Below are 15163 nucleotides of genomic sequence, written 5' to 3'. Positions count from 1 at the left end.
ATTTACAGTGATTTGAATATGGAAACCTACTATCCTCCTACTTAGAAAGTTATACAGTTTATGGTATGAACCAAGGACGAAAACTCTGTGTGTTTGTGCTGTGTGGGTATGCGGGTCCATGTGTGTACTCATGCACATGTGTGTCCATGCATGTGAAGGCCAGAGGACAACCTCAAAGACTGTCCACCATTTTGTTTGGATTTTGCTCTTTTCTTTCTTTTCTCTTTCCTTTTCTTTTCTTTCTTTCTTTTTTTTTTTTTTTTTTTGACAGAGTCTCTCACTGGTCTTGAACTTACTAAGAATGCTAGACTGCCTGGCCAGTGGGCCTCAGGGAATTTCCTGTCTCCACTTCCCCAGTGCTGAGAACTTGCTACCCCATCTGGTGTTTTTATGTGTGTCATAGGCATTGAACTCAGGTCCTTGTGCTTGCAAGGAAAACATTTTACTGAGACGTTCTCTTGTCCCAGGAACAAAATCTTTAACTAGAAACCTACTCAGTGGTAAGGAGGGTATCTGGTAATACTAACAGGCATATAATAAAAACCGTAATGAATTAGCATCTGCTCAGCACTATGCTGAAACAGTACCAAAAATCAACCCATTAATTCTTCACAACCATTCTTCAAAGAGTTCTATTGGTATCCCATTTTACAAAGCAAAACTAAAGGGCTTCAGTTAATGATGATAAGAGTAGAGTCACTATAATCTCAGATCTCACTTGCAGATCTTAGAAACTCAACTTTCTGCCAGGCAGTGGTGGCACACGCCTTTAATCTCAGCATTCGGGAGGCAAAGCCAGGTGGATCTCTATGAGTTCAAGTACAGCCTGGTCTACAGAGAGAGATCCAGGGCAGGCACCAAAACTACACAGAGAAACCCTGTCTTGAAAAAAACAAATAAAAGAAAAAAAAAGAAACTCAACTTCCAGTCATGAACAGGATCAGCAGGCCATTTGTGAGGAACGTTTCTGAGTAACTAAGATTCAACTTGATGATCAAGTCTATGTCAGAGTTAGCCAATAAATCTGACAGTCCTTCCTACTCCCTGCCTTCTCTGACTTCTTATTCACCTGCTGCCTGCTTACCTAATCAGATACTGATCACAGAAGGGCGTGTTGTCATTAATGCCATGAATATAGGTAGTCACTGGAATTGTTGCACACCTCTGGTCACCATCACATGCCTTAATGGAGAAGGACAGAACACTTGCAAACCCAGCTTTCTCCACATCGAGGCGGGTAGTCGTAACCACAGTCCCTTTCTCTGCAATGAAACAGCACATCCTGCTCAGAATGGACCAGATTGTCATTTTCAAAATTACTTCATTACATGTATAGCTACAGAAAAGAGTAAAAATTACGTGCTGTTCACTAGAATTAAGGGGCTGACTCAAAGTGCATGCATACTGTTACATTATTTATCACTGAAATATGCTATTAATCATATTATGTTAATGACAGGAAAACAAAATTGTTTTGGCTTAGGAGACTAGAGAAGATCTCTAGAAGAAATTTTTATTCTAGGACTTGAAGGTTACATAGCAGAAGAAAATGTCAGTAAATGGGAGATGATTCCCACAGAGAACCACAGATGAAGACACTGCTGGACATGACTGCTATTACTCAACCATCACTTAAATCCAACAAACATTTTCCAAGTGTCATCTATGTAGCAGGAAGCATGGTAGCTACTATATTCAGCATGATGACATAAAATCTCCATATTTATGGAATTTATATTCAAAGCTGGGAGACAGAGCTCAACATGTGCAGAAAAACAAAAAGTTCAAATGGTGTTATTATGGAAATGAGTGCTATAATATGATTTTTTACAAATAATAATATCTAATGATCAGGTGCTTAGAACATGCAAGGGAGCAGTCTCAAGACAGACAGCCTACCTGCTGGCTCACAGGCAAAGGAAGAAAGAATCTGGGTGGCATAGGGGATGCTGGGGGAGGGTGGCATGGGTGGTTGAGAACAAGGCAAGGGCCACAGAAACAAGACCTCAGTGATAAGGTAAGAAATCTGGTCCAAATTTCAAGTGCAAAAGTGAATTGAGAGGATTTTTTTCACAGAGAATAAATATGACCCAATTTGAGTATTTAAAAAAAAATCACTAGTGGCTCTGTGAAGATGCTTATCAGTTAACTAGAAAAGAAACACCCCGAAAAAGAGATCAAGAGGAATCTGAGATCAGACTGTGAGTGTAAGCAGGTTATTTGGGAGGCAATCCAGGGCAATGTGATGTGGGAAAGAGGAACAGAGAAAAACCACTCCCAATAAAAGAGCCACAATAGCCTCATCTCACTGAGGAATTCTCTGAGCTGGAGTAGTTCATACTGGGAATTGTTCTATGGCAGAGAAAATAGCTGAAGGATTTCTACACCAAGTCCTGAGTAGCAGACTTTCTCCAGGTGCAGCCTGGGACTTGTGGGAGAGAAAAGGAAATGAAGCTGCCGATCCCAAGCAATCCCTCAAGCAGACAAGACCCTGAGCTGATGTGAGTAGGACAATGACAATATCTGCTTCAATGGCTAACTTCTATATGTGCTAATCATAACCCAACACTGTTCTTCTCCACTCAGCAGCTCTGGCTTTAAACACCACATAATTTGCACCCTATCCTCAAGCCTGATTGGATAAGAAATAAAAAACTAGCTCTAACTAGTCAAATCAGGTTCTCCCTTACAAACATTTGACCCTGAAGTAGAATGGAGTTGACTTAGGTCTAAGAATATGTGCTAGAAGGGCATATAAAGTACAGAATTAATAATATTCATAACAGTCATGAAGAGACACAGATTAGCAGAGAGAGTAAGTAGGTTGTTGACACTGTAGAATTACTCAGCAGACATTTCCAAAGTGTCCAAGAGATGTTTCATGATGAGGTTTTAGTCTTTCTACCTCCCCTCCAGAAACTGGGTGTGTAGATAATAGAAATACAATTACTTAGGGCAGCACAGTTTTCAACCTACCTTTGTCTACTGCAAAATAATCATCCGCTGTCTCCAGTTCAAAGGTTAAACCTCCCAAGTTATCTTCATCAGCTGCCTGGCACATTGCAATCATCTTCCCAGTTGGAATTTCTTCGTCCAGTGTGATATTGACTTTATGATGCAGAGTTGAGTTTGTGGAGGTAACACTCAAGATCCCGTTTTCAATGTTGAATAAGCTTATTTTAACAGGAAATGTTATTAGCGTGGCACTCATCTCGTGCTGTCATTTCAGTACCGTATGTTGGTAAAGGTGTAGCAGATTGAATAGACTGCTGACATGATGGAAACTGTATTCATGACAGAAGTATCTAAACCACTTACTGATCACTTAGCTACAGTTTACATAAAATCCTAAGACCTATTACGGGATTCTCACTCTTGCCAGCAGACACTTCCCTAAGAAGTAAGGACCATGTCTGTCTCCATTTTATATATGTGAAAACTGAGAACTGAAGAAATTAAGTAACTTTTAGAAGGTGGCTGAGAGAGGGTTAGACCACAAGCTTCTTTTGCTCTAGAACCTGTGTGCATGATCACTGTGTTCTTACCCTTCAAGTAAGAGCGACCTTCATAGAGCTGCTGACCCTCAAAACGCTTTTATAAATTCCCTGGTTATGACATTGACTAGAATCTCCCTTAAGAAAAACAAGTGCTAAGCCAGAAAGTCGGGTATTAAGGATGTACTGCGTGAATAACACCTCGGTTTATTGCAATTTCAATACAGTTTATACTTTAAAACTATTTTTGCTTTTAGTTTTTAAGTAAGACTTTTCTTTGGACTCTTTTATCTTATGTGGTTGTTTATACAATTCTTGCTATTGTCCTCAGCTAAAAAGAAGAAAAAGAAGGAAGGAAAGACCATGTTTTCTAGGTCAAATCAAATAATATGCTGTATTTCTTTACCTGCAGGTAAGAGTGGGGTCTTTATTGTTGACGTTGATGAGGAAAATCTTCAGATTTCCAGTAGCAAACAGTCCTCCAGGATCAACCACTTTAATGACCAGTGAAAAACTGGAAGCACAGGCACAAAAACACAACTAAATGATAAATAGCAGGCTTCCCCAGAAGCAAAACCTAGCAGACTTAACTGGCCAGCTACAGCAATTGATCCCTTTGGTTAAGATCAGTTGTTTCAGCAGCTGGAAATGGCTAACACTTTGTAAAGAAACAAATGGGTCAAATCACCTGACAGGAGAGGCAGGAACTTTTAAAGTTTGCCAAGTGCTGGCTTTGGCGGTACATACACTAAAACTGGAACAATACAGAGGTTAGCATGGGTCCTGCACAAGGATGACACAGAAATTCATGAAGTGTTAAAAAAAGATTTTTTTAAGTTTGTTATTCCCTATAAATAGGTGGGGGGGGGGAAGCTATGGAAATTCCTTAGCATTTTGTAGCAAACAAATCATTCATAGCTATGGGTTTATGCCCTTTAAACATTGATTTCTTTTATTAAAGACTAACAGATGTCGAGGTTAAAATGTTAGGAGTGTCCCAGTGTGGTCGGGGACACATCATCCTGTCATCCAGGATGACATCTCCAGGCAGGAGAAGAGAGAGTTCAAGTCCATAGGGAGACTTAAACACACAAATAAAAAAGGAAGAAGCCTTTAAAAAAAAAAACTAATCGCTGTAAGAAACATTAGGATTGTTACACAATTAACAAGTTTTTATTTCCCAAAGTTATGTGGGGGTTTGAGGAATGACTGTAATGAAATGAAGAAAATGAAATTTTCCTTATTAATGACAACTGCTCTCATCCCTAGTCTGTGACCCCCCCTTGCAATCATAGCTCCTAACTTTCCCAGTGTGTTCAGATTTGAACCCAACAAACTCTAGTTCCAGGCAAATTGAGAGAGCTACTTTCTTTTTCAGGAAAAAAAAAATCTTGATATACCAAAGTTGATGCCAAAATTCCCTCTCCTCTCCACACCAATGTGTAACCACTTCTCAATTTCTTATTTCATAATTTGTCTTTCAAGAAGTTGATGGCTTATGAGAAAAAGTATTAGCAAAAAGTAAAAAGCTATTTTACTTAAACAAATAAAGACATTTTAAAAAATATTTCTAGCCAAGAATGGTAGCACATGTCCTTAATTCCAGCATTTGAGAGGCAAAGGCAAGTTGTTCTCTGTGAGTTAAAGGCAAGTCTGGTCTGCATAGTTCCAGGCCAGCCAAGGATACACAGTGAGACACTGTCTCAAAATAATAATAATATAATTCTGAGAAGTCTTAACTACAACAATGGGGATACAGTATGGACAATATTCATAGCACTATAACTCAAATTCAGATTTTGTTTTGGTGTGGCTGGATGATGATAGAGTGAAGCCATGATGATCCCCCCTAATGCTTTCATGGCTGAATGATGATAGAGAATGAAACCATGATGATCCCCCCTAATGCTTTCATGTCTGGATGATGATGATGATGGTGAAGCCATGATGATCCCCCCTAATGCTTTCATGGCAGGATGATGATAGAGAATGAAACCATGATGATCCCCCCTAATACTTTCATGACTGGATGATAGAGAGCGAAACCATGATGATCCCCCCTAATGCTTTCATGGCTGGATGATGATAGAGAATGAAGCCATAATGATCCCCCCTAACACTTTCATGGCTGGATGATGATAGAGTGAAGCCATGATGATCCCTCATAATGCTTTCATGGCTGAATAAGGATAGAGAGTGAAGCCATGATGATTCTTCCTAATGTTTCATGGCTGGATGATGATAGAGTAATGCCACAATGATCCTTCCTAATACTTTCATGGCTGGATGATGATGATAGAGAGTGAAGCCATGATGAGCCTTCCTAATATTTTCATAAGGATTCAAACAAGTTATTTCATAGCCCTATACCTCCTTTCAAGAAAAGGATTTTGAATTTTTAAATTTTAAAAATTAACAATTAGAAAATTATATTAGTGTTAGTGAGATGGCTTGTCCCGCCTGTAGGGCTTCAACGGGTTCTCCACCACCCTAAGGACGGAATGATAAGGACAGGAGATACAAGGAAATACACCAAGTCTAGATTCTGATCAAGGTGCAACTTTATTTTTCTCCAAGAAGGTTTATATAGTTCCTGCAGGGTGGGGGGAGCAAGAAGCTGTTATTTGCATAAGGTGGGGCAAGCTAACAGGATGTTTGTATAGGATGTTTACAGGGTGAAAGGGTCAAGGGCTCTGCCTCAATGTCCTGTTGCTAGGCAACCTGACTATAAGATGATCTAGTTCCCTGTCTTATGGGGGTCTGCATTTTTCCACTAACTAGAGATTTTGTCCCTGACAATGGCTCTGCATGTAAATTGCTTGTCTCTACCTGAGCTTGACCCCTAGAACTCAAGGAAGGATAGAAGGGGAGAAGTAACTTCACAATGCTGTGCTCAGACTTCCTCAGGTACACCGTGGCAGGTGTGCTCTGCCACACTTCACACTCATACACAAAATAAAGATTGTAAGAGAGAAACAGAATTGATAAAAATCAGTTTTTATGCAAAATTTCCCCCTTATTTCAGTAAAGGTCAACTCAGCAACCCAAGCAAATGTGTATCAGGGAAAGGAAGGGAGGAAAGAGGGAGGGGGTGGAGGGAGAAAAGAAGGAAGGAAGGGGGAGGGAAGGGGAGGGAGAGAGAAGAGAAGGGAGGGAGGGTGTGACCACACAGGGATGGGAATAGATGACCATCTTGGCCAATTGACCATTAATACTCTCATTCTGCAATCAGCTTCAGTTTTCTACTCTCGGTTCCTCTGATTTCAGAGATAAGAAGAAAAGGTCTTTCATTTTCTCTTACCCAGAAAAATGTTTCTTTCCCAAACTTAAATTTGCATTTTCTAACAAATCATAAGACTTATAAATATTGAGGGTATTTTCTTTGGGGCTTTGGTTTAAGACAGTCTCATGTAATCTAGGCTAGCCTTGAACTCACTATGTATTCAAAGATTATCTTGAAACTTTGATCTTCCTGTCTCCCCCTGCCTGATGGTGAGATTATGTGTATAGACCCATCTGGTTGATGCAGTGCTGGGAATCAAAATCCAAGGTCCCATGTATGCTAGGGAAGCATTCTAACGACTGAGCTACATCCTTGGCCCCGAGACTGATGTTCATCTTGATAGTCCATTTGTGGGCCTGAGTCTCCTTCAGTGGGACCTGATGTATGAGCTGTGGTCAGCTAGCGTTGACTGGGCCTTTGCTGTACAGGAAGCCGTTCAGGATACTTTCCATTCTCAACTTTCATCATAGCAAAGACTCACTTATAAAAGACAGGAGAAAGTTTATTGGAATGCCTTCAGAGTTCACTTCCTTCTCCTATGAAGCACTTTGATGCAAAATATATAACTGAAATAGGTAGCCATTAAATCATTATAAAAATAAAAATGCTAACTTGATGGGAACCCACTTAGCTGATGCAGAGGAAATAACGAAGTGGCCATGTGTTAACTTCTCAAGAATGCTGATTACTACAATAGAAAGCAATTCTACATTACAGGTGTCTGGAGAGGTAACCTGCACACCTCCATGGCAGGGTACAAATAAAACTACCAAAACAGTCTTCATGCTTCACCATGATGAAAGCAAGTGGCACAGAGAGGGTCCTCACAGACATCCAAAGCAGCAACAGTACAATTACAAATGAGTATCGGGTGGCTTCATGTGAGGAGCACACTAAGATCAGAGAAGGAGAAATGTTTTCAAAAGCGGAACTATAAGCCAAAGGACCAGCATTTCCAGAGAAAACCCAGCACAGCATTACCTTCTCATGCCCCTCTCAAAATCCAAAGCTGACGCTGTGGAAATCGCCCCAGTGCTATCAATGATGAAGCCAGAGCTCTCCGGGGAAATGAAGTACTGTTTGTTGGATAGAAAAGAGAAAACAAAATATTATAGAGACACAACTGATTCCCTGGTGAGGTTCCTTAACCTCTAAGAACTAAGCCTGAAATCTTCGAGTACTCTGTGTGACTCATCAGCCACAGGTCCCATGTCAGAGATGCTCAGAAAATGTTGCTGCTGCTGCTGCTGCTGATGATGATGATGACGATGATAATGGTGGTGGTGATGATGATGATGATGATTTTGATGATGGTGGTAATGATGATTTTGATGATGATGATGATGATGATGATGAAACTGTATTCTGTTCGACTAACTTCAGATCAGACAGCATGCTCTTAAATGCTAATAAAAAAATCTTTTCTGGTCTCTACATTCTGTATTTCTTATAACACCCCACTCAAAGCTAAAAGTAAAGAAAATGGAGTTCAATCAGAAAACCCATGCCAAGTGTTTAATGAACACTGAGATGATCTGTATGGATGGTGAGCACTGGCTTTGGGGTCTGGAGGTGAATCAAGGATCTATGGGAAGAAGGAAATCGAACATCCTCAGCATCCACCCATTGGATTTTGTCTGTTCAGATACAGACAGTGTCTTATCAAGTTTTCTATAGCCTCAGTGACTTTTTACCTCATCTCCCTTCCTTTCAGCTGTTTTACTAAGTGCTCCAAGTATATTGACGTTGGAGTCTCAGCATCCTAAGTCATAGGTGTTGATGTCATCCCATTTCACAAACAGGAAATCCAAGGCTTGGAAAATTCCAGTGTCTTGTCTTGACCTGCATCCCTAAGACAAGTTCCTGGCCAACAGAGCAGATGAGGTCAGGGTTCTAATACAGGTGAGAATCAACTTACAGAAAAAGCCAGGAGAAAAGAAGTCCACAAGAGGCTTAATATCAAGAATTAATTACAGCAAGTGCTTCTGACTTAATAATTGTGTATACCCGGGGATGATTTAGTAGAGAAAATTAAACCCAGAAGGACTGCAAAGCAGACTAAAAATCATTTGGAGAAATTAGTGACCTTTACATTGATTGATTTTCTGATGAATCACCATATTCTGACTAATTTCAGTTCATACCTTCCATGCCTACCCATCTAAAAAAGACTGAGCAGATTGCTGCTGCTTCTTTAGAACAATGTAGAATATTAGCATTCAAGAATGTCAGGCAAATCCATCACCTACTTCCTTTTAGGGCAAACATGGGGATAATGATGCCTGATTTATAAGGGAATGACAGTGGATGGCTGGGAATTAAATGACCTAAGAGGCTCACCAACATTGTCTGCCTATATACAAATGCACATGATTTTTTAAAAGACACCCACATTTCTGTTTGTAGCTACTCAAAATTTGCAATTTCAAATTTAATTTAAGTATTACATGAGTGTCAACATTTTTTTCAAACAATCAATATTGGAAAGTCATGTTTTGTATGGTTGATTTTCCACAAAATAAAGTACTCTTCACAAAATATCTTATGGTGCTGAGATGAGTGACTCTTTTTGTGTTCAGGGAAGACTGGAAATGGTGGTTGCTAAGCAGCCAGGGCAATCACTAGGAATACCACCTAAAAGAAAACTGCCCTGAACAGGAATGCAGTCTAAGTGACAAGAAATTAATTCTCTGGGGCTAGGCAAACAATATTCATTTTCCTGGGGCTTTTTTATTAGCATTTTGTCTGTAATTGGCATAAATATGTAGAGAACTATTTGGCCATCAAAGTAGCCCTGGTACCCCCATTCTCAGATTCCAAGGGATGAGGAGAGACTCCAGGACCTGAGGAGATGTAGAGCAGAGGAGCAAGCCTTCAGTCTACCTGAATGCACTCATTCAGAAGCCACTTTATCTCCTTTGAATGCTTGGTCATGACTGTTTGTTCTCTGAGTAGCTAGGGAATTAGGAATGACCCAAAGTTGAGGAAGAGTTAGAGCATCATTGCACATACAAATTTAGAGAAGCTGAAACTGCATGCATAAGACTTGCACAATACCAAGCCAGCCAAAATCCTGGCATGGATAGTGGAGGACCTCATAAAGTCCCATCCCTTTCTGAGGAGCTTTGGGAAAATGATGGTTGCTGAGAGAGGGAGAGAGTTATATTTTTTCCAGGAATGGAGTCCCTGATAAGCTGCCTATGCTCCAGTAGATGGTCCTATATCTATGAACATGCTGTCAGCACTAAGTGGAATCACCGACTAAGGAAATATGCTGGCAAATGAATGGAACTAGAAAAGATCATTCTGAGTGAAATAACCCAGACCCAGAAAGACAAACATGGTATGTACTCACTCATAAGTGAATATGAGCCATAAAGTAAAGGAGAATCATGATACAACCCACAGACCCAGAAAAGCTAAATAACAAGGAGGGCTGAGTGGGGAAGAGATGCATGAATCTCACTGTGAGGGGGAAATAGATGGGGAAGGGGCTGGAAGAGGGGGTGGGGATGGGAACAGGAGGGATCAGGTTGAAGGAGGATAGGGTGAGATAGTACTGAGAGAGACAACTAGACTCTGGGGCCATCTCTGGGATGAGTTAGAAACCTAGTGCAATGGGAACTCCCAGGAATCCATGAGGTTGACCCTAGCTAAGACTCCTAGCAATAGAGGATAATGGAGCCTGAACTGGCCATCTCCTATAACCAGACAAGACTTCCAGGGGAGGAACTGGGACACTAACCCAACAACAAACCTTTCAACCTACAATCTGTCCAGCCTACAAGATGTGCTGGGGGGCGGGAGGGATGGGACTAGAGAGCTGGCTCAATGTTAAGAGCACTGGCTGCTCTTCCAGAGATCCTGAGTACAATTCCCAGGAGCCCCATGGTGGCTCACAAGCATCCATAATGAGATCTGGTGCCCTCTTCTGGCCTGCAGGTATACGTGCAAGCAGAGCACTGTATACATAATAAATAAATAAATCTTTTTTTTTTTTTCACATCTGTCACTTCATTTACTGTTTTTATTTGTAGGAGGAGTTGAAACAAAAACTTAAGGGTGGTTTTCTTTCTTTCCCTAAACATGAATCATTCAAGTAAAACCAACTTAACTATAGAAATTAGCAAAGTAAAGGGAAGTAGTAACAACCCACAAGCAAAGGCTGGGGGAAGAGGAGGTGCAGTCGGTATAGAACGTATGCACAAATGTTGTATTCACCTGCTCAGGACTGCCTCCCCGGAAGGCAAGCACAAGGACCCTTTTATGAGGATGTTCCCCCTCAAACATCTGAAAATGTTTTAACTCAAAACTTAAGGTTAAAAGACAAAAACAAAAACACACAACCCCTCAAACCACCCAGCCATAACCACCATCCTTAATCGATCTGTCCTGCAATCTGTCCTGCCTACAAGATGTGCTGGGGGAAGAGGGCGGGGGTGGGGGGGTGGGGGTGGAGAGATAGCTCAGTGGTTAAGAGCACTGGCTGCTCTTCCAGGGGTCCTGAGTTCAATTCCGAGGAACCACAACTAACAAGCATCCATAATGAGATCTGGTGCCCTCTTCTGGCCTGCAGGCATTCATGCAAGCAAAGCACTGTATACATAATACATCAATAAATCTTTAAAAAGAAAAAAAAAGATTGAGGTAAAGATGGCACAGAAATTGTGGGAGTGACCAACTCTTGACTGGCCCGACTGGAGACCCATACCCTGCATGGGAGCTGATCCCTGAGGGCCAGCATCCAAAGCTGGATACCCCAGAAACCTAGGATAGAACCAAACATGAATGGCAAAATAAAGGTCAATGAAATGGTTTCTTATTAAATTTAATGATATATGCATAGATTGATGCCTAGACCAACTGTCATCAAAGAGGCTTCACCTAGCAACTGATGGAAACAGATACAGAGGCCGGCACTGTTTGGGTGGGAGCTCCTCGTCATCCCCTGGCACACTGGCATCCTATATCCAAAGAGTTTGGAATGTTCTGGTGGAAGATCCACCTCAACTTCCCTCCCCACATCTTTCCCCAAACCCACCCCTTCAAAGGCCGCCAAACGTAGCTCCTCCCCCAGAGAGGCACAAGACCACTCCTACAGGGTATATAAGATGCATTCAGAAAACAGACACAGGGTTCTTCCAGTCTCTCATCACGGTCTCCTCTCTGAGGGGCTGGGAATCACCCGGAAATTCTTTACCCATTAAACTGGGGCTTTTCTAATTCGGTCTGATTTGGTTTGATTTGGATTGCTGCATCGGCGGAGAGGCTTATCGAGGTGCAAAATCTTATCACATAGCCAACCATTAGGTAAAGCTCCCGGGAGTCCTGAAGAAGAGGGAGAGGAAGGATTGTAGGACCCAGTGGTGTCAAGGGCACCACAAGAAAACCCACAGAACAAACTAGCCTGGGCTCACAGAGACTGAACCAATAACCAGGGAGCCTGCATGGGTCTGACCTAGGCCCTCTGTATATATTTTACAGTTGTGTAACTTCGTCTTCATGTGCTCCCTAACAGTGGGAGCAGGGGCTATCTCTGACTCTATTGCCTGCTTTTGAGACCCATTCCTCCTACAGAATTGCTCATCCACCCTTAATAGAAGAGGAGGTGCCTAGTCTCACTGCAACTTGATAGGCCATGGCTGCCTGATATCCATGGGAGGCCTGCCTGTATCTAAAGAAAAACAGTGGAGGAAGAGTGCATGGGGTGGGGTGAAGGTGGAGAGTGGGGAGGACCCGGGAAGAGGGGAGGGAGGGAAAACTTTGATTGGAATGTAAAAACAAAAATAAACAAACAAAAAGAAAAAAAGAAAGAAAAAGTGTGTTGTCTGTTGGCCATCTACTTCTGGGCATAAGGCTCACCTTTAAGAGTGGTTTGTTTACCCCAGTGAGACTCCCTGGGGAAAAGAAAACTGATTTTTCAGTTGCAAGTGGCTATCGATTGGAGACAGCTTCTGGGTTAGGGATTGGGGCATGCATTCACTTCTTTCAGCTCTAGTACCCCACCTGGTACAGACCCATGCAGGACCTGTGCATGTTACCATAGTCTACGTGGGTTCATATAGGCACCAGCCTTGTTATGTATAAAAGGCCTTGATTCCTTGGTGTCCTCCATTCCCTCTGGCTCTTACACTCTTTCTGACTCCTCTTCTCCAGGATTCTCTGAGCTCTGAGGGGAAGGATTTGATGGAGACACCCATTTTAGGACTGAATGTTCCAAGGTTTCTCATTCTCTGCATATTGTCTCCCTATGGGTCCCTGTATTTGTTCACATCTGCTGCAGGTGGAAGACTCTATGATAATGGCTGGGCAAAGCCATCTATGAACATAGCAAACTGTCTTTAGGAGTTATTTTATTCCTATGATCCTTTAGCAGAATAGTAGTATTTGGTTTTCCCCCTCAGTCCCTGACCTATCTATTCTTAGGTTCTTAGCTATCCAAGAAACATTGGGTATGGACTTCATCTCATAGAGTGGACCTTAACTCAAATCAGATATTGGTTAGTTATTCCCACAAGCTTTGTGCCACTGTTGCCCCAGTGTATTTTGAAGGGAAGTCACTTTTATAGATTGAAAAAGGCTTGTAGTTGTGTTGGTGTTTACCTTTCTCCTTTAGTAGCAAACAGAGCACCTTCCAGTGCCATGAACACTAGTCTATAAAGGATGAAGAGTCTATGTAGGCATAAGCTTGACTTCTCCATGTTCAATGAGTCATGTAGGTATTGTCGTCAGCAATAAGACCTTACCATCAGTTTGTGGAGAGGCACCAATAGCTTTGGCAGTAGCCTGGATTGTTTGGGAGTTCCCAGGGAATCCATTCGGTCAGTAACTCAATTAGATGTAACCCAGTCCCAGGACTGGAAGCTTCATTTGGTGACAAGATTTGTCCAGTTGGAGCTTTGTCTCCCCAGTTATTTGGCAATTTCATTAGATCACCTTTGTATATGTGCATATTATAGGAGGCTTCTACTGTATTAGAATTCCATATGATACCACAAACGACCCTTAGTATCACTCCCCACATTGCCTCCCTCTCCCCACTCTTTCCTCCAACTCCCTGTTTGCTCCTCCCAATCCGGTCCACACCCCCATCCATCCATAACTGACCATTCTATTTCCCCTTCCTAGGGAGAGCCATCCCTACCCCTAGTCCCTTACTCTTCTACCTAACCTCTGTGGCTGTACAGACTGTAGATTAAAAATCAATGATTTAACAGCTAATATCCACACATAAGCAAATGGATACTGTATTTGTCTTTCTGAGTCTGATTTATCTCTCTCGGAATGATTTTTTTCTAGTTCCATCCATTTACCTGAAATTTTTATTTCATTTAATGGCTGAGTAATATTCCATTATATAAAGGTACCACATTTTCTTTATCCATTCATCCATTGATGGACATCTAAGTTGTTTCCAATTTCTGGCTATTGTGAATAGAGCAGCAATAAACATGGTTGAAGAAGTGTCTCATGAAGATATATATATAGATATAGATATATATGGAGAGAGAGATAGATGATAGATAGATAGATAGATAGATAGATAGATAGATAGATAGATAGATAGATATTCAAAAGGGTGTAGCTGGCTCTTGAGATAGATTGATTCTCATCTTTCTGATGAACCACCAGACTGATTTCCATAGTGGTTATACAAGTTTGCTCTCCCACCAATAATGAATGACTATTCCCCTTACCCCACATCTTCACCAGTAAGAGCTTTCATTTATGTTATTGATCTTAGCCGTTCTTATTGGTGTAAGTAAGGTGAAATCTCAAAGTAGTTTTGATTTGCATTTCCCTGATGGCTAAGGATATTGAATATTTCTTTAAGTGTGAACAATTTGAGTTTCCTCTTTCAGTAGTTCTCAGTGTAGATCTATACCCCATTTTAATAATTTGTTTATTTGTTTCCATGAAGTCCAGTTTTTTTAGTTCTTTATTTATTTTGGATATTAGCTCTCTATCAGATATATAGTTGATAAAAATCTTTCCCCATTCTGTAGGCTGCTGCTTTGTTTGAATGATAGTGTCCTATGACATATAGAAGCTTTTCAGTTTTATGAGGTGCCATTTGTTAATTGTTGTTCTTAGTGCCTGTGCTAATGGTATTCTGTTCAGAAAGTCTTCTCCAGTTCCAATGAGTTCAAGATTATTCCTCACTTTCTCTTCTATGAGAGTCCATATATCTGGCCTTATGTTGATCTATTTGGAGTTGAGTTTTGTGCAGGGTGATCAGTAAAGATCACCATTTGTTGAATATTCTTTTTTTCTAGTGTGTATTTCCAGCTTCTTTATCAAAAAATCAAGTGTCCACAGATATGTAGATTTATGTCTGGGTCAATTTGATTCCATTGATCAACATGTCAGTTTTTATGACATTATC

General features: G+C 41.1%; 1 protein-coding gene and 1 non-coding gene across 2 annotated transcripts in view; one reads left to right on the top strand and one right to left on the bottom strand.

Moving 5' to 3' along the window:
* LOC128106999 (cadherin-related family member 3-like) overlaps nucleotides 1–15163 on the bottom strand; it is an 87514-nt gene that overhangs the window by 33001 nt on the left and 39350 nt on the right. The window contains exons 5-8 of the mRNA XM_052732359.1: nucleotides 7759–7853; nucleotides 3901–4008; nucleotides 2977–3173; nucleotides 1085–1262 (exon numbers count right to left, since the gene is read on the bottom strand). Of these exons, the coding sequence (XP_052588319.1) occupies nucleotides 1085–1262; nucleotides 2977–3173; nucleotides 3901–4008; nucleotides 7759–7853 (578 nt within the window). The remainder of the gene's footprint in view (nucleotides 1–1084; nucleotides 1263–2976; nucleotides 3174–3900; nucleotides 4009–7758; nucleotides 7854–15163) is intronic.
* LOC128108141 (U6 spliceosomal RNA) lies at nucleotides 4219–4326 on the top strand. Its single transcript, XR_008217348.1, has one exon. It is a non-coding gene; the product is annotated as a U6 spliceosomal RNA (small nuclear RNA).

This window comes from Peromyscus californicus, unplaced genomic scaffold (genome assembly GCF_007827085.1).
Source record: "Peromyscus californicus insignis strain IS unplaced genomic scaffold, ASM782708v3 Scaffold_12__1_contigs__length_115047231, whole genome shotgun sequence".
NCBI lineage: Eukaryota > Metazoa > Chordata > Mammalia > Rodentia > Cricetidae > Peromyscus > Peromyscus californicus.
Note: the sequence above shows the minus strand (reverse complement) of the source record. Positions and strands in the feature narration are given on the sequence as shown.